Here is a 27137-nt window from a genome sequence, read left to right as displayed (position 1 = left end):
TTATCTGAGGAGGAAAAAGAAGTGCAACTTGCCTCTTCCAGTATCCATGTTCCTTTCCCTCTTATATATTTTCCAAAAGCACAGTGAAGTTCCCAGGAAGAATAGCACAACCATGATGGTCCATAGGATGCCTCCAAGGGGGCCAGCAATCGTCTGTCTGTGAGAACCTGTTACCCTCACACAGAGAGAATAGAGAATCGTTAAGGGAAGACAGAATTTTAAATACCCATTGCCATAGGGAGATAGAGAGAAAACACATGGAGAAGTCTAAAGTCCTGGTTCAGAAGTTGAAGAGGTAAGAGTGCAGAGGGTTCATTCATAACTGAACTGAGAAAATACCACCTTGTACACATGCCTTCAGAGAAAATACCACCTTGTACACATGACTTCAGGGAGGGCCTTCCAGAGGAGGTGATGCATAAACTGAGTCTTGAGGGAGGAGTAGGAGTTCCCCAGATATTCAAGGTGGGCACAGAATTTCAGAAAGGAGGAGTACCATGTTTAGGGAATGTTACTGTCAGATCATCAGCCCTGGGGGCTGCCATCACCACACGCTGCAAGCTGGAGAGGGAGCCAGATAAAGAGGATAAGAGGAAGAAAGAATCTCTTTCCCAAGGGTCTTGCTGAATGTTTATTTTATCTGAGAGTCCATGATGAGGCTGAGGGGAGGGTAATAGGGGTTTAAGTGATGCTGACATATCAGATATCTCCAGCAGATCAGGTCTCCCTTGTGGAGGATGGGTTAGAAGGGCAAACTACACATATTCATTCATGATTCAATGAAACAGTGAATGTGAGCGAACATTGCCAGAATCTTTGCTTGGGACATGAATTCAAAGAAAACAAGACATGGCCTCTACCCTCAAGGTGTTCTAAGTTACACAGGAGACAAGTCCATAAACAGTATTGTTAACTCAGTGTGGGGTGGCCTTGGACCTCTCCTTAAAAAAGATAATGTCTGTGCTGGAAGGTTACAGCACCTGCAAGACCCTGTACCAAATGAGATGGAGGTTCCTTTTCTGCAAACTTTATTAAGAGCAGAACCATAACCAAGCACAGGACCCTGTGTAACCATATTGATCACTCCCCCATGAAGCTGGCCTTGACTGAGAGACATCCTTCGACAGGAGTAAGTAAGAAAGTGAAGGGCTCTTTTTTTTTCCCCCTTTTATTTTATTTTATTTTTTTTTAAGTAATTAATTTATTTTTTATTGGAGGCAAATGATTTTACAATATTATATTGGTTGGTTTTGCCATATATTGACATGAATTCGCCCCGGGTTTACATAAGTTCCCCCTCCTGAACCCCCCTCCCACCTTCCTCCTCCCTTTATCCTCCCTCTGGCGGACTGATAGTAGAGGAAACAGCATTTCCAGAGGGTTGGAAGCTTGTAATAACAAGACTCAGTCAGAGTCTCTAGTTAAACAACCCAGTGTGAAACACATGAGAAGAGAGACATGGGCAGAGAAGCATTTGAGCCCTGAATCATACAGGGAGACACTGGAGGTCAAGTCCCTCAGATGACACAGTTGATACAATCCAACTCACTTTTTCTAAAGACCACACTAAACACACAATGAATGATGAATGCCTGTGGGAAGAGATACTGAAAAGCTACTGCCTGGACCAACAATGGCAAGAGGTGGAGAGGAGAGCATGGATGTGAGAGAAATTTAAAAGCAGAAGCAAATTGGTTGTGCTTCCCAGGCTCCTGTATCGGGTGACCCTGGTGGAAGGTGGTGCTAACAATAGAGCGGGGAAAAAAGCCCAGAGCTCTCACCCCAGGATGCTTGAACTCCGGGAGTGTCCCTCCTCTCTGGCCGGTTGCACTCACCATGGGAACAGACTTGCACAAAGTCTACAGAGGCAGTTTTCTTGTCCACATGGTTCCTGACCACACAGGTGAGGCTGGAACTGGGCTGAATCAGGGACAAGTTCATAGTCAGTTTCCAGGAGTTGGGGGCTAGTTCTGGTGTCCCACTCCACTCCAGCTCCCTGGGAAGACCCTCGCTCTCCCAGGTCACATTCAGGTCTTCTCTGTTTCCTGGGGCCTTGCACTCCAGAGTGACATTGCACCAGCCTGGTGTGATGGATGATGACTTGACCAGGATCTCAGGAAGGATCACGGGCTCTGGGGCAGGTGAGACAAAAGAACGGAGCATCACATGAGTGGAGAACATGGCATTTCACATTTTCTTATCCGTTATCTCACTGAAGCTCTGGTAACCTCCCTCTCAGGATGGTGAATGCATTTTTCAGAAGAAACACTATTTTCCCAAAACCCAAATATGCAGCAATGATAATAAGAAAGGAAACAATTGAGGTAAGCCCTATGTGATCTTACTAGATTACCAAGCCTTAAAATTCTTCCATTAAAAAGAAAAACTATATGCTGGACCTCACCTTCCAGGATTCATTGTATATAAGAAATTGGGATGTTTCCTTCTTTCCAGGGGAAGAAGTCAGGGAAGGAAGGACTTGACCTGGTCCAGAACCATTGCCCTGCTTCTCCTGTTTAGATGATGCCTGGGACTGCACAGCCTTTATGGAGCATTGACATATGGTCTGTGCTGGGATGCCAAAAGTAGAGACACTTCTGAGAGATGCAGTGGTAGTGACCAGCAACTATAAACCAAGTGTGGTTAGAACATGCCACTAAACTTGAGGCCCACACAGGCAGAGAAGTCAGTGAAAAGTTTGTCATAGATATCACATGGGAAACTAAAGCTATCAAAGTCACTTTCATAGCATATATTTCCCTATGCAACAGAAACTTTAGGGAAAAAAAGAGTTGAGGCTCTTAAGATGTATCTCTGTGTAAATTTTCTCCTATATCTACTGAGGATTTGAGAGCTAGATGTGAGAGGTCTTTGTGAGCAATTATATCTCTGGCCTTTTCATACCAGAGTTTGAGCAAGCTCCGGGAGTTGGTGACAGACAGGGAAGCCTGGCATGCTGCAGTCCAGGGAGTGGGAAAGAGTCAGACACGACTGGGGGACTGAACTGAATTGATACCCCTGGCTGGTAAGAAGAGAAAGGACAGGGAGGACTACCTGCATATGGATTTCCAAACTGTGGTAGATGAATAGTGCCCCAATCTCCAGAACCTCTGAATGCGTTAGGTTATTTGGCAAAGGGAAATGAAAGTAACAGATGAATTAAGGATATTTATTTATTGACCTTCAAATAGGGAGATTATTCCAGAATATCTGGTTCAAACCAAGGTAATTACAAGGGTCCTTACAAGAAGAAGGAAGAAGAGGAGGTCAGAGAGGTCAATGTGAGAAGGAATTGTCCCTCCATTACTGGCTCTGAAGATGGACAAGTGTGACCATGAGCCAAAGAATGCAGGCAGCCACTAACAGGTACAAGGAGAAAGCAAATGTTCGTTCCTCTGGAACCTCCAGGAAGGCACACAGCCCCAGCAGCACTGAGAAACGGAACATCTCCTGCCATAGCAACAAACAAGGATGTCACAGCCATCAGTGATCCCAGCCCCCAAATATGAATCTCTGAGCTCAGAAGGGGCCCGGGAAGAACAGTGCCTGTTATCTTGCAGCTTTCAGTCACTTCCCATGGTGATTACTGAGGAGTTGGGGTGGTGGGGGCAGGAGGGGTGTGAAAAAGCCCCAGAGAGCTGAGATGAATATGAAAGGAGTGATTTCAGTAAGCCCAGACTTTTACACCTTCCCACACATAGAAAAGTGCTAAATTCCTTGAGATATCTGTTTTTCTTTAATTAACAATTGTATTTTGATATTCAGACTACCTGCCACTTGTTGCAAACTTCTATATGACCTGACTCCTCCCCCTGACTCCTCAGAGCAGTTCTTTCAGGGTTACTTGAGATGCTGTCTGTCAGGCTTGAAGTCCTAAAAATGTCCACTGAATAAAACATAATTCTCAATTTCTAGGTTGCGACTATTTTTTTTAAATCTACTTGATTTAGCCCAGTGAGACCCCTATTTGACTTCTGATCTCCAGAAAGATAAAATAATACTTTTGTGTTTTAAGCCACTAACTTTATACTAATTTGTGATAGAAGCAATAGAAAATTAATACATAAATCAAATAAATTGAGTCTTATAAAGAACGATAATTATTATGACAAATACTAATGAAGAACTATGGATGGTGGTTCATAACATTGTACAGGAGGTGGTGCTCATAATCATCCCTAAGAAGAAGAAATGCAAAAAGGCAAGGTGGTCATCTGAGGAGGCCTTACAAATAGCTGAGAAAAGAAAAGAAGTGAAAGGCAAAGGAGGAAAAGAAAGATATATCCATCTGAATGAAGAGTTCCAAAGAATAGAAAGGAGAGATAAGAAAGCTTTCCTCAGTGACCAATGCAAAGATATAGAGGAAAACAATAGAATGGGGAAAACTAGAGTTCTCTTCAAGAAAATTAGAGATATCAAGGGAACTTATCATGTAAAGATGGGCACAATAAAGGACAGAAACTGTATGGACCTAATAGAAGGAGAAGATATTAAGTGAGGTGGCAAGAATACACAGAAGAATTATTCAAAAAGATCGTAATGACCCAGATAACCATGATGGTGTGATCACTCACCTAGAACCAGACATCCTGGAATATGAAGTCGAGTGGGACTTAGGAAACATGACTATAAACAAAGATAGTGGAGGTGATGGAATTCCAGCTGAGCTATTTCAAATCCTAAAAGATGATACTGTTAAAGTGCTGCACTTAATATGCCAGCACATTTGGAAAACTCAGCAGTGGCCATGTTGCAAAAAGCTGACTGTTGAAACCAAGCACCACACTTGGAGGGTTGGAGAACTCAGGTTTATTAAGCCAGTGGTCCCAGATGAGCTAACACTCTGAAGTTCTGGGAGCCCGAACTTAGGGTGAGCTTTACTCTTATAGGTTCAGTACACACAATTACACTTGGCGCCGGTTGATTGGCTACCTGGTTGCTATGGGATACGAGCCATTACAGAGCATGGGAGTTGCTATGGGATATGTGCAGGGAATTGCCAAACAGAAACTCATAGAATCAGGAATGGAACATTCCATACTTATCAGAACATCTTATAGTAATAGTCGATCGCTAGGTCATCTTGTTCCTATCTTGGCACAGCAAGCATATTTTACAGAAGCTTGAAGTTATTTCTGAGTGTAAGTTTTAAATTTTCCTCTTCAGTCTCCCCTCTTGAAGCCCCTTAAATCTTATAAGGCATCAACTTCTTGATCTTCTTGGCCCAGGGGCTGATAATCTCTCAGGGCTAGGAGGTGTGTGGTGCCCTCCGTCTGCGGCGGCTTCTGCTAGACTGGAAACTGACCTCGTGATTAATGGCAAAAGGCACAATAAGAGGAGGCAGGTCCCAAGGAAAAGTAGGACTATTCATACTAGAGTTTTGAATCCTCCTAGATAAGAAAACCATCCCTCAAGTAGCTCTCCAGGTTTCCATTCCTTCCAAGTCTGGACTGGGACATAAGCTATTTTAGTCATTTCCCTGGTTATTTCTTCTATGACCTTGCCTTTATCATCTATCTGTAGACATCAGTTGCTAAGATTGAACTTCCCATAGATGCCCCCCCACCCCCTGTAGCCAGTAAGTAATCTACAGCCAGGTGATTCGGATAAATAACATTATGCATCTTGGTTTGTTGTTCTGTCAATAAGTTAAGAAACTTGACCATTTCATTAGTAAAGATCTCAACCACCACCTTGAGCCAGATAATTCTGTTAAGAATGTAAATTGGGGTTTGGTAGCCCCAGGGCCCATCTTCTGCCCAATTGGCTGGCCCATAGTATAGGATTATGCGTTCAGGAGGCCATTCATCATCTTTCCAATTTCCAATCTGTAGAGATCTGTACTTTTTGATGAGGCCTCTGTCTTTATAAACTGGGACTCCCAATGATTCACCTTGGGCTAGGGGAAGTAGGAAAAAAGAGAGATGGATAGTCCCCAATAAGCATGCCCCCTGCCAAGTTGGCTGGAAAAATTGAATATACATTAGCCCCACAACTCCAATATAATAATCCTTCTGGAGAAGGCCAATGGCCTTCAGTGGACAAGTCATCCCATCTGGTCTTTAAATTGGGGAAGCTTTCTAGAGGGTGAGGATTAGGCTCTATATAGTTTGTGTTTTCCCACCAATCAGAGGTGTGAGTAGTTGCATTATAATATCTTTGGCCAAGACAAGTGAGGCTTCCTACCAGAATGTTAAATATTGGACCCCTCAGTGCCAGACAGTTCTTGCCAATTATGGAAGTTTTTAAATGCCAAATTCTGACCCTGGTTTTCTTGAATTCCCCTGAGTTATTGAAGGGTCTCTGGGGGTCTGATTCTTTAGCTTCCCAGGGCCATTATTCTCCCATCTTAGTTACCCCACACACATAGCAAGAAATAACCATTACAATCTGGTCTATGGTCTCTGCTAGAGCTAAAAACAGGTTTTTAGTTTTGACTGAAATAGGAGGGGGACTACTTTCTATCTCTTCATAAAAATAATGGAAGAGCTTGTGTGCAGATGCCAGGAATGGAACAGAAATACTCTAGAGATCCAACATAGTTCCTGGGTCAGCACCTCTCCCATTGATATAAATACTGATTTTGAGACCTTTTTTCTTTTCTTTTTTTTTTGAGTCCCCAGGATTGAAGATAGTGAAACTGACAGGATTATACATCCTTAGTTCACAATTGGGGCCAACAGTTCCCTTTTGAAGGACAGTTATTTTCTTTTATTTTTTCCAGGTTGTCCATGTGACACAGCTCCAGTGAGGGCAGTAAGCCCAGCAATCACCATAGCAAGAGGAGTGGGTGGGTGCTAATTCACATATATATTTGTCATTGAACGCATACTCTTGTTCCCATGATAAGCCCCATATTTTATAGTATTCCAGGGTTTTCTGTTAATAGCAGCACACACATCAAAGTGTACCGACACCAGAAGTTTTAAATTTGTAATTAACGTCTGGTTAATCAGAAGCCCTCCTTCTTGATGCTGAACCTCTAACCAATCTTCATTAGGGGACAATCTGGTGATCAAAACAAATATATTGGCCTTCCTGTTGACAAATAGAATAACAAGAATGCCTTGTTATGAACACAGGTTTCTTGGGCCTTTCCTTGGCAGGGGAAGTGAGTATGATGAAGCAAGGTCCAAGTGACCCTCTGAACTGATCTAATCATGTGAATGCATGGAGTACATGTGGGGTCTGCTTTACTTTCTAACACACTATAGTTCAGCAGGATATAAACTGCTATTATACAAAACATTTGATTCCACTTAATAATCCCATTACTTTTGGGGTAGACTGTAGCCAAAGCAACCCCTCATGTTTGACCCACAGAAAGCATCAAGGCCAGTGGTGCAACCAGTCCCTTCTTGGCAAGGTGTCATCGTAACCCTGACTCTCAGATGTCCCTCGTCAAATTCCTCAAGTTTCCACCAATTGTGGACCAGCCAACCCTGGAGTTACTGGAGCAGGGTTGAAGATCTTGGGCAGGATTTGGGTATCTATGAAGGAAGACCCAAACTTGCTGGTTCAGATGAGCCTCGGCAGTCCAGTTCTCTCACCCTTCTAGAGGTGCTGCTATCTACACCCAGGTATGGTGAATTCAAGGAGTGACACTTGTAACTTAACACCAGTAGGAATCGCCAGGACGACTGTTTGAGGGCCAGTCCAGACTGGCTGAAGTGGTTCCTATTTCCAATCTTTAACACTTACCTCATCTCCTGGCTTATAGGAATGAACCCAATTGCCCAAAGGAACAGGAGTCCTTTCTAAGGTTTCTCGAGTGATATGGTGGAAGACTCTTCCCAGGGCCTGGAGGTGTCAGGACATCTTCAGGTCAGCTAGTTGTTGGGAGTCTCCCTGAAGCTTCCCTATCACTGGGGGTGGTCTCCCATATAAGATCTCAAAGGGAGAATAGCCTGAGGACCTCAGGGTGCACTGGGCTCAGAGCAAGGCTGGTGTAGCATGTCGACTCAAGGTAACTGGGTCTCCTGACAGAGCTTAACTAACGTAGTCTTGAGGGTCTGAATCATGTGTTCAACTTTCCCTGAGCTTTGTGGCCTGTAAGTGGTGTGGAACTTCCATTTGACTCTCAGTGTCTTGGACAAAGTCTGGATTATCTCAGACACAAAGGCTGGCCCATTGTCATATCCTATGAAGAGAGGTTGTCCATATCTCAGGATTATCTCTCTTAGTAGGGTCTTGGCCACCTCGCATGCCTGTTTAGTGTGCCTGGGATAGGCCTCAGCACATACCGAGTAGGTGCAGACTACCACAAGTAAATATTCAGAACACTTGTAGGGCTTGACTTCAGTGAATTCAATATCTAAATCTTCAAAGGGAAGTGTCCCAACTATCTGAACCCCTGGGCTGGATCTTGGTCCTTGGCTGGCATTGTTTTGTGCACAAGTCACATGCCTAGCACTGACCTGGGGACACAGGGTCGGGAGCTTAGGAATGAAATAGTAGCAGCTCAGTAAACTTTCCAGCGCAGTTTTCTTTAAGTGAGTTGTCTCATGGTGCTGTTTCACCAGCTGGACAAAGACCCTTTGGTCTGGAAGTCTCCACCAGCCCTATTTTTCTTTTGTTCCTCCCTCATCTAAAGCCCATTGATCTTCTTCCTTGGTATATCTCAGGGATGGAGGCAATTCTGGTGCCAAGAGTACCTTAGAAATTGGCTCAGGGCCTACCGAGGGTCTTGGTTGGTTTGCTGCCTTCTTGGCTGTCTGGTCGGCCAACCGATTCCCTCTGCTAACTGGATCAGTTCCTCTTTGATGGCCTTTGCAATGGATGACTGCCACTTGGGAAGGCTTTCAAACTGCCTCTAACAGCTGAAGGATTTCTTCTTTGTTTTTGATCTCCTTTCCCCCTGCTGTCAGTAGTCCCCTTTCCTTATAAATGACTCCATGAACATGTAAAGCAACAAAGTCATAGCTTGAGTTACTGTAGATATTGACTCACTGTCCTTCAGTGTGCCTTAGTGCCTGGATAAGTGCCCACAGCTCAGCCCGTTGAGCTGCCCACCATTGTGGCAAGGCCTAAGACTTTACTATCTTGTCTGTTGCTATTGCATAGCTTGCCGTGTATTGTCTGCCCTGATGAAACTGCTTCCATCAGTGAACAGTTTCAGTTCTGGGTTTTGAAGGGGAACATCCACCAGATTTGGCCTCCTGAAGTAAATTTCATCTATGACCTCTTCGCAGTTATGATCAGGGGTTCCTGCCTGCTTAGGTAAGAAGATAGTGGGATTCAGCATCTGCACAGCCTCGAGGTGGACCCGTGGGTTTTCACAGAGTAGTCCCTGATAATGAGTCAACCTGGTGTTGGTGAGCCACTTGTGCCCTTGGCACAAGTAACATCATGGGGAAATTTTGCATTTATATTTTGTACTAGTGTAAGCTTACCTGCTTCTCTGACCAGGACCACAGTGGCAGCTAATGCCTGAAGACATGGAGGCCACCCCGTGGTCACAAGATCCAGTCGTTTAGACAGGTATGCGACCAGGCACTGCCATGGCCCAACTGTGTGAAGACCCCCAGTGCAGTGTGATTTTTCTATGCACAAAGAGGTTAAAGTCCCATGTCACATCTAGCAGCTCTCATGCTGGAGTGCTGGTCAAAAGTCTCTTTATCTCCCTGAAGACTTTTTCTTGTTTAGGCCCCCACTCTAGGGGGTCCTTACCAGACCTTGCTGTGGTTTTGTACAATGGTTTGGCAATTTCAGAAAAACCCAGGATCCAGATCCAGCAAAATCCAGCAGCCCTAAGGAACTCACAAACATTTCTCTGTGCTTTGGCTGAGGTATTGAGCAGATATTTTGTTTCCTCTCATGCCCAAGTGCCCGGTGGCCTCTAGAGATGACAAATCCAAGGTACTGACCTCCTGTCTGCAGATAGGAACCTTTTTCCATGACATCTTGTACCCCGTTTTGGAGAGTAGAGCCAGCAGTGCTTTGGCGACTTTCCAGCAGTCCCTTCTGGTTTGACTGGCTAGCAACAGGTCATCTATGTACTGGAGTAGGGTGCAGTTCAAAGTTTCTCTGGGGAAGGCAGCAAGATCCACAGCCAAGACTTCACCAAACAGGGTCGGTGAGTTCTTGAAGCCTTGCAGCAGTCGGGTCCAAGTCAGCTGTGTCTGTTTCCTGGTGTGTGGGTCTTCCCACTCAAAGGCAAAAAAGGGCTGGCTGGCCCGTGACAGCAGAGACAGAAGAAGGTGTTCTTAAGATCAAGACAGGTGAACCAGCTTGCATAGCTGGGTAAGAGTCTCAGGAGTGTGTAACGGTTTGGGACCACTGGATGGATAATGATCATTGTGTTGTTGATGGTGTGGAGATCCTGGATATGGAGACAGTCGTTCCCTCCAGGTTTCTTAACTGGTAGGAGCGGAGTGTTGAAGGGAAACTGACAATCAAAATTTTGGTGCCATGCAGGCATTGTATGTGGTCTCAAATTCCCAGGCATGCCTCCTGTGGTACCGGATATTGCCTCTCTGACAGGAGTTGCCCTTGACTTCATGTCTACCTTGATGGGTGCATGGTTTTTGGTCAAAACTGGGGGGCCCTTTTCTGCCCAGACAGCAAGGAACTCTTTTAACAGGTTGGTTGGATTTGTCTGTTCTCTCTCTGAAGAATAGAGGCACACTTCATCTTCCCGGGGCACGGTCACAGCCATCATCAGAGCTGATTGGCTCCACAGGATGAGGCTCACATGCTTCCTGGGGGCAAAGGTAATCTGCACTCCAAGCTTTGTCAGTAAGTCTCTGTCCAGTAGGGGAATGGGGCACCATTCCAGTGCCAATGGGGCACTGGGTCATCCAGTAAGTACAGGAATATATGAGTCACTAGGGGCCCTTGCTGGCATGAGCTGGCCTTGAAGAATGAGTGGGCAGTCCTGTCCCCTGTGGCCCTGATGATAGTTGCTGTTTGACCTGTGAGGGGAGTCACAGGTGTTATTATCACAGAGTGTTCAGCTCTGGTGTCCACCATAAAAGTCATTGATTGCCCCCCTACTTTTATTGCCACCATAGGCTCCCAGGGGACCAGGGTCAGGGTGCCCAGTCCTTCCTAGTCTGATTCTGCTCCTGCCAGGCTGGTAAGGTCTTGGATGAGTGACTCACACTGGTACCTTCCTTTGCTGAGTTGATTGAACTTCTTTGATCATTCACACAACCTTCTGTGATGGGAGTATTCATTCTTGCAGTGTCTGGTCTCTTTGCAATAGGGGCACTGGTCAACATTTAGTAGTGGTCTCTCCTTGACTTCCCCTTTCCATGGGGGAACAGTCTGTTTCACTGGATCTGGGTTCCCCAGTGCAGCAGCCAGCAGCGACACCTTCTACTTCATTTGCTTGTCAGCCATCTGTTGGGCTTCTCAGTAGTGGCTCACAAAGACCTTGTTTGCCACCTCCAGCAGATGAGTGGCATTCATCCCAGTGAAGCCCTTAAGTTTCTGGAGCTTATGTCAGGTGTCAGTGTAAGACTGAGCCACAAACACCACGTTGACCGTGTGTTGGTTTTCTCATGCTTCAGGGTCAAAAGGGGTATACACCCAGAATGCTTCACACAGTCTCTCATAGAACTCCATGGGTGATTCACCTGGCTTCTGGTGCACCTCTGTTGTCTTAGATATATTGTTTGGTTTTCTGGCTCCTATCCTCACTTCCTATAGCAGGGCTTGCCAGTACTTGTCGAGGAAGTCCTTCCCATCCAGGCCATTAAAGTCTCAGTTGGGCCAAACGTCCGGTGTAGCCCCCAGGGCACAGGCTGCAGGATCTACTGTACCAGCTGGAGGCTGCCCTTGGATCCATCTCTGAGCCTCTGAAAGGATTCAGCAGAATTTCTCAGTGTTGAAGAGAGTCAGGAGATGATGGTGACAGTTGTCCCAGGTAGGTTGGTGGGTGTGAAAAATAGACTCAAAAAGATCAATCATTGCCTGCGGTTTCTCTGAGTAAGATGGAGAGGGGTGTTTCCAGTTGAGGAGGTTGGTAGTGGTAAAGGGTTGGTAATAAAGGATTGTGTATCCTAGCTGGATAGAGTCATCCTCATTAATCTGGGGAGGGCCTCAGGTCTCTCATAAAGGCATAAGCAGGGCTGTGGTCTGTTAAGCTGGCTGGTTGTATGAGCAAAGCTGCTGTGGGCTTGGAGGGTGCTCTGGATTTGGAGGTGATGGAGACACAGATGGTGGAGGGCTGTCTGGTAAAGGGTGAGGAGGCTGAATAAGAACTGGCAGAGCAGTTGTAATATAGGGCAGAGGCACAGGGGACTCTTCTTCAGGGTCCCCTTTGTGGATAATCTTTTTTGGCCCTTCTTTGCCTTTTCTTGGAGCCAGCTGGGCCACAAAGATCCTACACTGTCCCTGCTGGTTTGCACAGAACTGGACCTAAGGAGTTAGCTGCTTGGTGATTTGCAACCAGGAGTCTATGTATGGAAACTGGTCTGGGTGCCCGGGGGTCCCTGTCACTGCTCAGTATACAGCTCTAACCATAGGAAGATCTAGAGTACCTTCTGCAGGCCAACCAACCCTGAAGGTGGGCCATTCTGTTTCACACAAGGTGCAGAGCTTTCCTGAGGTCATCTAACCCCATAGTCTCCAGATAAATTTTTCTTAAAATTTTTCATCTTACAATCTAAGTTATGACCAACTTTGATAATATATTAAAAAGCAGAGACATTACTTTGCCAACAAAGGTCCGTCTAGTCAAGGCTATGGTTTTTCCCGTGGTCATGTATGGATGTGAGAGTTGGACTGTGAAGAAGGCTGATCACCGAAGAATCGATGCTTTTGAACTGTGGTGTTGGAGAAGACTCTTGAGAGTCCCTTGTACCACAAGGAGATTCAACCAGTCCATTCTAAGGGATATCGATCCTGGGTGTTCATTGGAGGGACTGATGCTGAAGCTGAAACTGCAATACTTTGGCCACCTCATGTGACGAGTTGACTCACTGGAAAAGACTCTGATGCTAGGAAAGGTTGGGGGAGGGAGGAGAAGGGGACGACCGAGAATGAGATGGCTGGATGGCATCACCGACTGTGGACATGAGTTTGAGTGTACTCTGGGAGTTGGTGATAGACAGGGAGGCCTGGCGTGCTGTGATTCATGGGGTCGCAGAGAGTCGGACACAACTGAGCAACTGAACTGAACTGAACTGAACTGAACAATCTAAAACAGTTGGCTTAGAGTAGCTTCCCCCATGTTGACAAATGTAATCTACTTCTCTGACCATGAAGGAGAGGGGTGCACACGGGAAGGGCCTTGTCCTAGGGCCTTATAGCCTAGGTAACACTGACATCACCACTCCTGGAAAGCCCAGTATTCCCACACAGTGAAATTACGGGTCTCCTTGAAGATGGCCCTGATCGCTAAATGCCTCAGGGAGACAGGACTGAAAGGAGGTAATCCCTTGTAATGGGATTCATGGAGGAATAATTTCAGGTGGGGCTCCGGAGGGGGTCTGGGGTGATTGAGCCTCTCGAAGACACTGAGCAAGTGGAGAGAGCAGTATGCATACTCCTTGACTAGGTGAAGGGCCTGAAACCCTTGGGGAGTCAAGGAATCAAAGGTGAAAGAGAAAGGAAGCCTTGTAATGAGAATCCAAAAGTATGCAGGAGCATGTCAGAGTGTGCCCCTCCACACAAGATGGCTCAAGGGACCAAGAAAAAGGGAGGTACAGAACTGCCTGGCAAAAGAGGCAAGTTTTTTGAGGAAAACTCAATTTCTCAATAAGTTGGCTCAAAGAGTCAGCTGATGGAAGGGGAAAATGAGCATTCAAATTTTTAAGAAAATAATTTTGGCAGAGGATCCTAGGGCAAAAGAGCCATTTGGACATACACAACTTCTAAATCAAATCAGTAACCAGTTGTCCCCTCCCTGTGTATCCTGCACTGTGTTGATGGCATGAAGACAAACAAGTGTGGGTACCCCCTCCAAAAGAAGGCCATTCAGGTGCCCACCAGGCCATGTCCCCATGGGGAACTTAGGTACCTCTTAGCTTTGGCAGGTCAGTATAAGCCCCTGACCAGGATCTGACTCACAGGGAGGGACTGGGTCCCCCAGAGACAGACACTGCCCTGAGCCATATAAGGTCACCAAGGAACCGCAGGTTAGGGCCCACTCAGAATCCAAAGCCATGAGGGCCATGTAGCCACACAATCACCCTGGAACGAGGACAAGCCAGGGCGTTCACTCACACACACATTCAGACCAGAGGTCATCACAACACCTCCCTTCTCCATAGTTCCCAGGTTTCCCTAACTGTTGCTCAAGGAGATGATCAATCTCCTCTTCTATCCATTGAGGTAGGACATGACTGGGGACAGGCTCTGGGGCCTTACCTTATTGAGAAGTCTTGCCTGGTGAGTTGGTCCATCCCTCCAATGAGTCCAGTCAGGGCTCAGTCATATGGAGAGTCAGAATGCCAGTCCAAAAGAGAACCCAGAAAACCATCAAGTGACAATCCTCCCCATTTGTCTTGGAGTTCCTCCACTTGGACTGGCCTAGCCACCGGTGCAGTTTCTCAAGGGGCCAGTGTGGTTGGAATCTCCCTGGGGCTACCAGAAATGTTGCAGAAGTCAGACCATTGAGAAACTAAGCACCACACTTGGAGGGTTGGAGAACTCAGGTTTATTAAGCCAGTGGTCCCAGATGAGCTAACCCTCTTAGGTTCTGGGGGCCCGAGCTCAGGGTGAGCTTTACTCTTATAGGGTCAGTACACATAATTACAGTTGGCACTGGTTGATTGGTTACCTGATTGGTATGGGTTATGGGCGATTACAGAGCACAGGAGTTGCTATGGGTTGCTGCTGCTGCTGCTGCTAAGTCACTTCAGTCGTGTCCGACTCTGTGTGACCCCATAGACTGAAGCCCACCAGACTCCCCTGTCCCTGGGACTCTCCAGGCAAGAACACTGGAGTGCGTTGCCATTTCCTTCTCCAATGCGTGAAAGAGAAAAGTGAAAGTGAAGTCGCTCAGTCGTGTCCGACCCTTAGCGACCCCACGGACTGCAGCCTACTAGGCTGCTCCATCCATGGGATTTTCTAAGCAAGAGTACCGGAGTGGCTTGCCATTGCCTTCTCCGTGCTATGGGTTACATGCAGGAATTTCCAAACAGAAACTCATAGAAGCAGGAACAGAACATGCCATACCTATCAGAATATCTTATGGTAATAGTTGATTGCTAGGTCATCGTGTACCATCTTGGCCCAGCAAGAATATATAACAGAAGCAGAATGAGCATGAAGTTATTCCTAACTGAGTGTAAGTTTTAAATTTTCCTCTTAAGCCACAAGATTGGAAAAGATCAGTTTTCATTCCAATCCCAAAGGAAGGCAATGAAAAAAATGTTCAAACTACCACACAATTGCACTCACCTCACACGTTAGCAAAGTAATACTCAAAATTCTCCAAAATAGCCTTCAACAGTACCTGAACTGAGAACTTCCAGGTGTTCAAGCTGGATTTAGAAAAGGAAAAGGGACCAGAGATCAAATTACCAACATCTGTTGATTATAGAAAAAGCAAGAGAGTTCCAGAAAAACAACTACATCTGCTTCACTGACTATGCTAAAGCCTTTGACTGTGTGGATCACAACAAACTGTGGTAAATTCTTACAGAGATGGGAATACCAGACCATCTTACCTGCCTCCTGAGAAATCTGTATGCAGGTCAAGAAGCAACAGTTAGAACGGACATGGAACAACACACTGGTTCCAAATAGGGAAAGGAGTATGTCAAGGCTATATGTTGTCACCGTGCTTACTTAAATTCTACGCATAGTACATCACATGAAATACTGGGCTGGATGAAGCACAAGCTGGAAACAAGATTGCCAGGAGAAATATCAATAACCTCAGATGTGCAGATAACACCACACTTATGAAAGAGAGAAACGAGGAACTAAAGAGCCTCTTGATGAAAGTGAAAGAGGAGAGTGAAAAAGCTGGCTTAAACCTCGACAACAAAAAACTAAGATCATGGCATCCAGTACCATCACTTCATGGCAAATATATGGGGAAACAATGGAAACAGTAACAGACTTAATTTTCTAAGGCTCCGAAATCACTGTAGATGGTGATCACAGCCATTAAATTAAAAGACTTACTCCTTGAAAGAAAAGCTATGACCAACATAGACAGCATATTAAAAAGCAGAGACATTACTTTGCCAACAAAGGTCCATCTAGTCAAAGTTATGGTTTTTCCAGTAGTCATGTGTGGATGTGAGAGTTAAACCATAAAGAAAGCTAAGAACCAAAGAATTTATGTTTTTGAAGTGTGGTGTTGGAGAAGACTCTTGAGAGTCCCTTGAACTACAAGGAGATCCAACCAGTCAATTCTAAAGGAAATCAGTCTTGAATATTCATTGCAAGGACTGATGCTGAAGTGGAAGCTCCAATACTTTGGCCACCTGATGTGAAGAACTGACTCTTCCCAGTATCAGAAAAGTCTCTGATGCTAGGAAAGACTGAAGGCAAGAGGAGAAGGGGAAGACAGAGGATGAGATGGCTGGATGGCATCATCCACTCATTGGACATGAGTCTGAGCACGCTCTGGGAGTTGCTGATGGACAATGAAGCCTGGCATGCTGCAGTCCATAGGCTTGCAAAGAGTCAGACATTACTGGGTGACTGAACTGAACTGAACTGAACTGATGATAAATACACTTACACCAAATTATCTTTCTCCTTTTCCAAAATGCTGAAATGATTTTATCCCTGGTTTGAATCTCAGTTCTGTCCATTTGTGGTAAACCTACTTATTCTAATCCTGAATGAAAAAATAGGATATGAAGACTGGTGTCTTGAAGGGATCCTGAAAAATAGGGCCTGTGTGAAACTGTTAGCACAAATGCAGGAAGGAAGCCTTAGTGTGGGGTGAGGAGGTGTCACTTACCATTGACAGTGAGGTGGAAAACCTGGGTAAGTTCTACTCCTCCAGTGAAGCTGGCTCGAGCCTGGTACTGCCCACTGTCCTCTAGGGTCAGGTTCTCAATCTTCAAGGACATTAAACTGGGCACTTGGACCCTCTGCTGATACTTGTCCTGGAGGCTGACCCAGACTGGGGTGTTTGCCCCATGGCGGATTCTCAGCAGGATGCTGTAGTTTGACTGAGGACCAAAGCCCCATGAGACCTCCTCTGGGTCAGCTTCTTGCTTCTTGATTACATGAAACAACACAGAACCTCCTCGTATCTCATGCATGGGAACAAATCCAGGATCCTGAGCTTCAGAACCACGTGATCCAGAATTCTGGGCCACTGTGCTGCAGATGCCTAGGACTTTGGAGATAGAAAATGTGAGTAGATTTTCAGTTAAGAAGAAAAGAGAAATCATCAGGACTTATCTTTTTCATGAAATCCATCCAATATACTTTCCTGATTCTTGGAATGCATGTACAATGAATTTGAAATAATTCTGGAATCTAATCCTGGTTATAATGGTGCCTAACCTTGAACAAGCTACTTAAACTTGCTAACCCAGATTTTCCTTGCTTGGCTGATAATGATGTGTGTGAATTATGTGAGATCATGGTCTGAATCACATTTTCAGGTACATATAAGTGTGAAATTGTAGCAGGAGCTCCCAAAGTGTCTCTCAAAGACCCCCCTTCTTCCTGTTCATACCCTTTTGACACCTCTTCCCCTGAAATATGGGCTGCACCTAGTGACTGGCTTCTAAGGAATAGAATACAGACACAGATGGATGTCACTCCATGATACTAGGTTATACAAGACAGTAGGGTCCCTCTTCCTTACACACACACTTTCTCTCCTTCACTCTCTTTCTCACTCTGAGGAATACACCTGCCATGTTGTCAGCTGCCCTAAGGAGGGGCCCACATGGCAAGGAACTGAGGGAGCCTCTGACTAACAGCCAGGGAGGAACTGAGGTCCTCAACCCAACAGGCACAGAAACTGCCTCCCATCATCAATCGCACAAGTGAGCTTAGAACCAGACCCTTCTCAGATGACCCTAGGGCTGATGTAGCCCTAGTCAAGACTTTGATTTTAGTTGGGGACACTTTGAGCCAAAGAGGACCCAGCTGAACTACCCCTAAGCCCTGACCCATGGAAACTGTGAACCCATATTGGGTGGTGATTAAGGCACTAAGTTTTGGGGTGACAGGTTATACAGCAATAGACACCTAATACAAATATGAAGCCTGCTCTCTTTCCTGTTCTTTATAGGCAGTACAGTAGTCAGGACAGATAGACTGTGCTGTGTGAAAAACAGTTATAATACCTCAGGGTCTTAGAACAAGAGGTGTTTATATCACCCACCCCAGGTCCCAAAAGACAGTGAGAGAGAAGTTCTATCACACATGGAGGAGGTGCCACCTCCTTTTAGCTGCACCCATGGAGCTCACAGCATCCTCACAGGCTCCCAGCCCACAGCAGGGAGGGGAGACAGGAGAATCACCCAAGGGTTTCCCTGCTTCTGTCCAGAAATGGTGTGATTTCTGTTTTTGCTTTTTTTGCCAGCACTGGTCACAAGGCCCTGGCTAACTGCCAGTGACTAGAATGAGAGGGAGCAAGTGAGCATTTAGTGAACTTTGCTGTCCCTGCCACCAAGTCAGCACTTCCCAAAGAGTCCCTGAGAGATCACAGTGGGCCTTCTTCAGACACTTTACTGCAGAACTGTGACCAGTTGACATATTCCCCTCAGGGCCAATTACTCCAGAGCTTATTTTCCCCCTTGCGGCTTAAGTTCCAGGGGCCTGATACCCTCTGCCTTTTAGGGAATCAGGGTAGGACAGTACAGGGCCAGGGAAAGTGCCACAGAATAACTTTATCCTGAAAAGAAAAACAATCTCCTTCTTCCGGCATGTCAAGATTTGTCTGGTTGGGGCTCTGACTGCCGGGGACATAGTCTTCTCTCCAAATCAGTACATTCTCATCTCAAACCTACCTCCCTCCTGCTGTACTAATACCCATTCCTAGTCTCACTGGAAGCAGAGAATAGCTCGTTCCAGCATTCATATGCACGGGTGTTTCAGATATTTTTGTATTCACTTAATCATTTAATAAGGCCTTTCCTCAAGATCAGGCTTTCACCACAGTCCTTTCAGCTCCTCTTACAGAACTCACAGACCCTCTTACAGACCCTTAATGACATTTTAGTCATTTAATGACTTTTGAGCTTAATGACTTTTTAGTCCCTGGTCAAAAGGCTTCACAACATGTATCATTAGGGAAAGTGGTCCACGAGAGTAAAAGGTATTCACTCATCCATATATCCTGTCTGGCTCCTCAGAGCTCTTCTTTTGTCCCTTCTTTCCACACCTCACTCCCCTATGAGACCCTAGTGCAAGACTAGGTCTGGTGATCCCAGGTCAGGAAGATCCCCTGGAGGAGGGCATGGCAGTCCACTCTAGTATTCTTGCCTAGAGAATCTCACGGACAGAGAAGCCTGGAGGGCTGTAGTCTATAGGGTCACAAAGAGTCAGATACAACTGAAGCAACTTAGAATGAATGTTTACAAATGCTCTCTAATCCACTGAATTTTATATAACTCTGACAAGTTCACTTAATGACTGGGATACTAAATCCAAAAATTAAAACAAAGTTTTCCAAACTTTCTTCAGAATTGATACTTCACTGGGTCTTATTATTTCTCATCAGTTTTTATTTAATTTCATTATAAACACATAATCTGTGATGAAGTCATAAATGAGATATACAGAGAACAAGATGGTTGAGGAGTAGGCAGATGCAGAGCACATCTCCCTCCACGGATACATCAGGAATGCACCTTCAGACACAGAAGTGCTTGCAGAACACCACCTGAGAACAGACAAGAGTACCTGGTCGCTGGAAAAGAATATATAGAAGCATGAAAAACTCGGTAGGAAAAAGGAACTAGGGGGAAAAACAGTTAGTAGGAATGGACCTGCCCTCAGCGGTTGGGGGAAATGAAGCAGGGGTCTGACCCCACATCAGGGCAATTGTCTGGGTTAGAGGAGAAACATTTAAGGCTGAGAGTGAAACAACTGATCTGTGGCAGCCTAAATGGAAGGAGGATCAGACAGTCCTTGCCACAGTCATACCCCAGACAGGGACACAGGTCCCCTAGAAGGCACAGTGTCTGGGAGCTGGAGTGCAGGAATTGTGGGACAATCCCAGGGTGAGGGCTGCTATCGACTGCAGAGAGGCAGACCTAGGGGACATGAGGCAGCAGGTTGTGGTGGGACATGCCTGTAGAGGAAAGTCAAGCAGCCATGGAAGCAAGGCAATAGTGCTGAGTCATGCATCGGGGGTGGAGCCAAGGGGGTTTTACAAGTGAAATCCAGGGGCACCTTGCTTTGGCTTTTTTTTCCACTGTCTGCTTCAGTTAGTTGTGTTCTTAACTGGTAGATATCATTTTTGGTTTCCTTTGTTCACCAAGTCAATCTATTGTACTTTATTTTTGTTTGTTTTGATTTTGCTTAGGGGTGTATATGTATATGCATGTATTCCATTATTTAAATGAATACTTTCTTGATTTTGTAACTGCCATTTGTCAAACCAAAAAATTCCTAGAAACATGATACCGGATGCTCGGGGCTGGTGTACTGGGATGAACCAGAGGGATGGGATGGGGAGGGAGGTAGGAGGGGGGTTCAAGATGGGGAACACATGTACACCCGGGGCAAATTCATGTCAATGCATGGAAAAACAATACAATAATGTAAAGTAATTAGCCTCCAATTAAAATAAATAAAAAATAAATAAAATTACTTTTTAAAAACTTCCTAGAAACAAATGACAATGAAAACACGACAACTCAAGACCTATGGGATGCAGTAAAAGCTGTTCTAAGAGGAAAGTTCATAGCAACACAATCCTATCTCAAGAAACAAGAAAAACCTTGAATAGACTACCTAACTTTACACCTAAAACAACTGGGAAAAGAACCAAAAAATCCCAAAATTAGCAGAAGGAAAGAAATCATAAAGATCAAAGTGGAAATAAATGAAAAAGAAATGAAAGAAAAAACAGTAAAGATTAATAAAACTAAAAGCTGCTTCTTTGAGAATATAAGCAAAATTGACAAACCTTTAGCCAGGATCATCAAGAAAAAAGAGAGAAGAATCAAATCAACAAAATTAGAGATAAAAAAGGAGAGGTTAAAACAGACAATGCAGAAATACATAGGATTATAATAAGAAACTCTTATGAACAACTATATGGCAATAAAATGGATAACCTGGAAGAAATGGACAGATTCTCAGAAAAACTCAACCTTCAAGACTAAACCAGGAAGAAATAGAAATTATGAGCAACACAATTACAAGCACCGAAATAGAAGCTGTGATCAAAATTCTCCCAAAATATGAAAGCCCAGTAACAGATGGCTTCACAGAATTCTATCAAACATTTAGAGAAGAGCTAATTCCTATCCTTCTAAAACTCTTTCAAAAACTTGCAGAGGAAGGAACACTTTCAAACTCATTCTATGAGGCCACCATCACCCTGATAGCAAACCAGACAAAGGCATCACAGAAAAAGGAAACTACAGGCCAATATCACTGATGAACACAGATGCAAAGATACTCAACAAAATTTTAGCAAACAGCATTCAAAAATACATTAAAAAGTTCATACACCATGATCAAGTTGGGTTTATTATTCCAGGGATGCAAGAATTCCTCAATAAACACAAATCAATCAATGTGATACATCATATTAACAAATTGAAAGATAAAAACCATATGATAATCTCAGCAGATGCAGAAAAACCCTTTGACAAAATTCAACACCCATTTATGATTAAAACTCTTCAAAAAATGGGCATAGAAGGAACCTACCTCAACATAGGAAGGCCATATATGATAAGCCCACAGCAAAAATTACTCTCAATGTTGAACAACTGAAAGCATTCCCCCCTAAAATTGGGAACAAGACAAGGGTGTCCACTTTCCCCCCTATTATTCAACATAGTTTTGAAAGTCCTAGCTAAAGCAAACAGAGAAGAAAAAGAAATAAAAGGAATCAAGATTGGAAAAGATGAAGTAAAGTTCTCACTGTTTGCAAACGACATGATACTGTACATAGAAAACCCTAAAGATAGTATCAAAAAATTTCTAGAAATAATCAGTGAATTTACCAAAGTCACAGGATACAAAATCAATACACAGAAATCATCTGCATGCCTCTATACTAACAATCGGAGAAGGCAATGGCAAACCACTCCAGTACTCTTGCCTGAAAAATCCCATGGATGGAGGAGCCTGGTAGGCTGCAGTCCATGGGGTCGCTAAGAGTTGGACACGACAGAGCGACTTCACTTTCACTCTTCACTTTCACACATTGGAGAAGGAAATGGCCACCCACTCCAGTGTTCTTGCCTGGAGAATACCAGGGACAGGGGAGCCTGGTGGGCTTCCATCTATGGGGTCACACAGAGTCAGACACGACTGAAGTGACTTAGCAGCAGCAGCAGCAGCATACTAACAATGAAAAATCAGAATGAGAAATTAAGGAATCAATTCCATTCACCATTGCAACAAAGAGAATAAAATATCTAAGAATAAACTTATCCCAAGAAAGGAAATGCCAAAGAATGCTCAAACTACCGCACAATTGCACTCATCTCACATGCTAGTAAAGTCATGCTCAAAATTCTCCAAGCCAGGCTTCAGCAATATGTGAACCATGACCTTCCAGATGTTCAAGCAGGTTTTAGAAAAGGCAGAGGCACCAGAGATCAAGTTGCCAACCTCCGCTGGATCATGGAGAAAGCAAGAGAGTTCCAGAAAAACATCTGTTTCTGCTTCAGTGACTATGCCAAAGCCTTTGACTGTGTGGATCACAATAAACTGTGGAACATTCTGAAAGAGATGGGAATACCAGACCGCCTGACCTGCCTCTTGAGAAACCTGTATGCAGGTCAGGAAGCAACAGTTTGAACTGGACATGGAACAACAGACTTGCTCCAAATAAGAAAAGGAGTAGGTCAAGGTTGTATTTTGTCACCCTGCTTACTTAACTTCTATGCAGAGTACATCATGAGGAACGCTGGGCTGGAAGAAGCACAAGCTGGAATCAAGACTGCCGGGAGAAATATCAAGAACCTCAGATATGCAGATGACACCACCCTTATGGCAGAAAGTGGAGAGGAACTAAAAAGCCTCTTGATGAAAGTGAAAGAGGACAGTGAAAAGTTTGGCTTGAAGCTCAACATTCAGAAAACGAAGATCATGGCATCTGGTCGCATCACTTCATGGGAAATAGATGGGGAAATAGTGGAAACAGTGTCAGACTTTGTTTTGGGGGGCTCCAAAATCACTGCGGATGCTGATTGCAGCCATGAAATTAAAAGACGCTTACTCCTTGGAAGGAAAGTTATGACCAAACTAGATAGTATATTAAAAAGCAGAGACATTACTTTCCCAACCAAGTTCCATCTAAACAAGGCTATGGTTTTTCCCGTGGTCATGTATGGATGTGAGAGTTGGACTGTGAAGAAAACTGATTGCCAAAGAATTGATGCTTTTGAACTGTGATGCTGGAGAAGACTCTTGAGAGTCCCTTGGACTGCTAGGAGATCCAACCAGTCCATTCTAAAGATCAATCCTGGGTGTTCATTGGAAGGACTGATGCTGAAGTTGAAACTCCAACACTTTGGCTACCTCATGCGACAAGTTGACTCACTGGAAAAGACTCTGATCCTGGAAAGGATTGGGGGCGGGAGGAGAAGGGGACGACAGAGAATGAGATGGCTGGATGGCATCACCAACTCTATGGACATGAGTTTGAGTGAACTCCGGGAATTGGTGATGGACAGGGAGGCCTGGCATGCTATGATTCGTGGGGTCGCAAAGAGTCGGACACGACTGAGCAACTGAACTGAAGTGAACTGAAGGAGACAAAAAAATTGTATACAGAAAATTATAAGACACTGATGAAAGAAATCAAAAATGACATAAACAGATGGAGAGATGTTCCATGTTCCTGGATAGGAAGAATCAATATTGTGAAAATGACTATACTACCAAATGTAATATGCAGATTCAATGTCTGTCTGTCAAATCACCAATGGCATTTTTCACAGAACTAAAGCAAAAAATTTTTCAATTCATGTGGAAGCCCAAAAGACCCCAAATAGCCAAAGAAATCTTGAGAAAGAAGAACGGAGCTGGAGAAATCAATCTTCTGGACTTCAGATTATACTACAAAGCTACAGTCATGAAGACAGTATCGTATTGGCACAAAAACAGAAATATAGACCAATGGAAGAAGATAAAAAGCCCAGAAATAAACCCAGGCACCTATGGGTACCTTATTTTTGACAAAGGAAGCAAGAATATGTAATACGGCAAAGACAGCCTCTTTAATATGTGGTGCTGAGAAAACTAGACAGTACTAACACCATACACAAAGATAAAATCAAAATGGATTACATACCTAAATTTAGGATCAGAAACTATAAAACTCTTAAAGGAAAACATAGAACACTCAGTGACATAAATCAAAGCAAGATCCTCTATGACACATCTCCTGGAGTAATGGAAGTGAAAACAAAAGTAAACAAGTGGGACCTGATTAAACTTTAAAAATTTGCACATAAAAGGAAACAATAAGCAAGATGAAAAGACAGCACTCAGAATGGGAGAAAATAATAGCAAATGAAACAACAGACAAAGGATAATTTCCAAAATATATAAGCAGCTCATACAACTCAATGCCAGAAAAGCAAACAACCCAGTCAAAAAAAAGGGGAAAAGACCTAAATAGACTTTTCTCCAAAGAAGACATACAAATGGCTGACAAACACCTAAAAAGATGCTCAACATCGCTCATTATTAGAGAAATACAAATCAAAACTACAATGAGACAGTACACTCGTACAACTACAGTCACCTCACACTGGACAGAATGCCATCATCAAAAAGTCTACAAACAATAAGTGCTGAGAGGGTGTAGAGAAAAGGAAACAGTTGCACTGTTGGTGGAAATGTAATTTGATACAGCCACTAAGGAAGACAGTATGGAGATTCCTTTAAAAACTAGGAATAAAACCACTATATGACGCAGCAATCCCACTCTTAGGCATATACCATGAGGAAACCAAAATTGAAAATGACACACATATCCCCTTGTTCATTTCAGAACTATTTACAACAGCTAGAACATGGAAACAACCTAAATGTCCATCAACAGATGAATGGATAAAGAAGTTTTGGTACAGATACACAATAGAATATTACTTTGCCATAAAAAGGAATGCATTTGAGTCAGTTCTAATGAGGTGGATGAACACAGAGCCTATTATACAGAGTGAAGTGGGTCAGAAAGAGAAAGATAAGTATCATATACTAGCGCATATATATGGAATCTAGAAAGATGGTACCAAAGAGTTTATTTGCAGGGCAGCAGTGGAGAAACAGACACAGAGAACAGACTTACAGGCGTGGGAAGAAGGGAAGGGAGGGTGAGGTGTATGGAGAGAGCTACATGGAAACTTACATTGCTGCTGCTAACTCACTTCAGTCGTGTCTGACTCTGTGTGACCCCATAGACGGAAGCCCAACCAGGCTCCCCCGTCCCTGGGATTCTCCAGGCAAGAACACTGGAGTGGGTTGCCATTTCCTTCTCCAATGTGTCAAAGTGGAAAGTGAAAAGTGAAAGTGAAGTCGCTCAGTCGTGTCCGACCCTTAGCGACCCCACGGACTGCAGCCTACCAGGCTCCTCCATCCATGGGATTTTCTAGGCAATAGTACTGGAGTGGCTTGCCATACATTACCACATGTAATATAGATATACAACTGGAATTAGCTGTATGTCTTGGGAAACTCAAACAGGGGCTCCGTTTCAACCGAGAAGAGTGGGATGGGGAGGGAGATGGGAGGGAGTTTCAAGAGGGAGGATATATATGTATATCTATGGCTGATACATCTTGAAGTTTGACAGGAAACAACAAAATACTGTAAACCCATTATCCTTCAATGTAAAAAATAAATAGAAAGCTAAAATAAATAAATAAATGAGATATACAGCTTTCTCATGACAGTCATTCTTTAAGTTCCCTTTTTGCTTCATTCCCAATCCTCTCTGCTTCACCCTCCTTTCTTTATTCTCCAAGTTCACCCCTTCCTGGAACCCACTTAGCAGTTTACTGTTCCTTCCATGATTTCTTCATTCTTTTACAGCATGTGGCTATACAGACACCCTTGAATTTTGGAGGCTGCTCCTCCTTTTACAAAATTAGAATTTTACTGTATTCAACATCCTGCATCAGCCCAAGAAAACTAGACTCCAGTTGCTTCCTTCATTTTAGGCCCAGGGTTCTAGGTCTGCCCTTTCTCCATCGGAGAGTTACATCCCTCTGTCAGGTCAGGGGGACCTTGTTCCTTTGGGGAGCACTCCTTTGGTCCCCAGAAGCTGCTTCTGTATCTCTCTCTATTCCTCTCCCCAAGTAGCTCCAGACTCTGTTGGCTTCCCTGTTATTGAAACAGTAGCGACCTCACCTCCCTAGTAATGGTTCCCTTACTCTAACCAAGACTGCCTCCCATCAGGGATCCCAGCCTCAATACAACCTAACATCAGAGAGAGAAGGGGTCCCTGAATATTTCCCCCCACCACAAAGAGCCCAGGCTACTCACTGAGGAGGAGGCTGGTGAGTCCCAGGAGCCAGGTGGCCCAGCAGAGGTGGGGGTCTTCTGAGAAGGTCTCCATCTCAGGCTGCCTGCCAGCCTATGCAGCTGCAGAGGAAACAGGGGGAGCAGCAAGAGAGCGGGAAAGGCTTCACTCCAAAGAGTCCTTGGGCTCTTCCCCACCCCAAGGGTGGGGCTAAAAAGTTAGCTCTGGATATCAGCTCACAGGGCTAGAATAAGCCATTCAGATGTTTCATATTATCCCCAGAACCTACAATAGGACCTCAATAAAAAATTTCAGAATAAATATATAAACAACTCCACTTTATGATATACCTGTACTGTATTGGCAAGGCACCCCATTCCTGTGGCCATGTTAGTTTGGTGATCGTACACCCCTTACCCCTACCTCCATTATAATCCCTTTACTAGTTTCCCCTGGTTAACAGCTCAGTACAGGCATCCTTGGTCACTAGTATTAACCTATGGTCCAGCACATAAATTACACTATTACAGCCAGGATGAGCAAGATATCTTCTTCTTTATACCATTTAATGAAATAAATTCCCTGTTTGATTTTCTGT

The 27137-nt window shown here is 44.4% G+C and overlaps 1 protein-coding gene across 1 annotated transcript; it reads right to left on the bottom strand.

Moving 5' to 3' along the window:
- LOC148778210 (SLAM family member 9-like) lies at window positions 1-26781 on the bottom strand. Its single transcript, XM_088835908.1, has 4 exons — window positions 26563-26781; window positions 16874-17257; window positions 1836-2132; window positions 1-167 (listed from the first exon to the last, which is right to left on the bottom strand). The coding sequence occupies exons 1-4, from the start codon at window positions 26633-26635 to the stop codon at window positions 1-3; spliced, it is 921 nt and encodes a 306-aa protein (XP_088692034.1). The 5' UTR covers window positions 26636-26781.
- Window positions 26782-27137: the final 356 nt, after the last annotated feature.

This window comes from Moschus berezovskii, chromosome 4, assembly GCF_049115385.1.
Source record: "Moschus berezovskii isolate FMDL1 chromosome 4, NW_MosBer_1.0, whole genome shotgun sequence".
In the NCBI taxonomy this organism is placed as follows: Eukaryota; Metazoa; Chordata; class Mammalia; order Artiodactyla; family Moschidae; genus Moschus; species Moschus berezovskii.
This window is presented reverse-complemented; position numbering and strand designations above follow the sequence as displayed.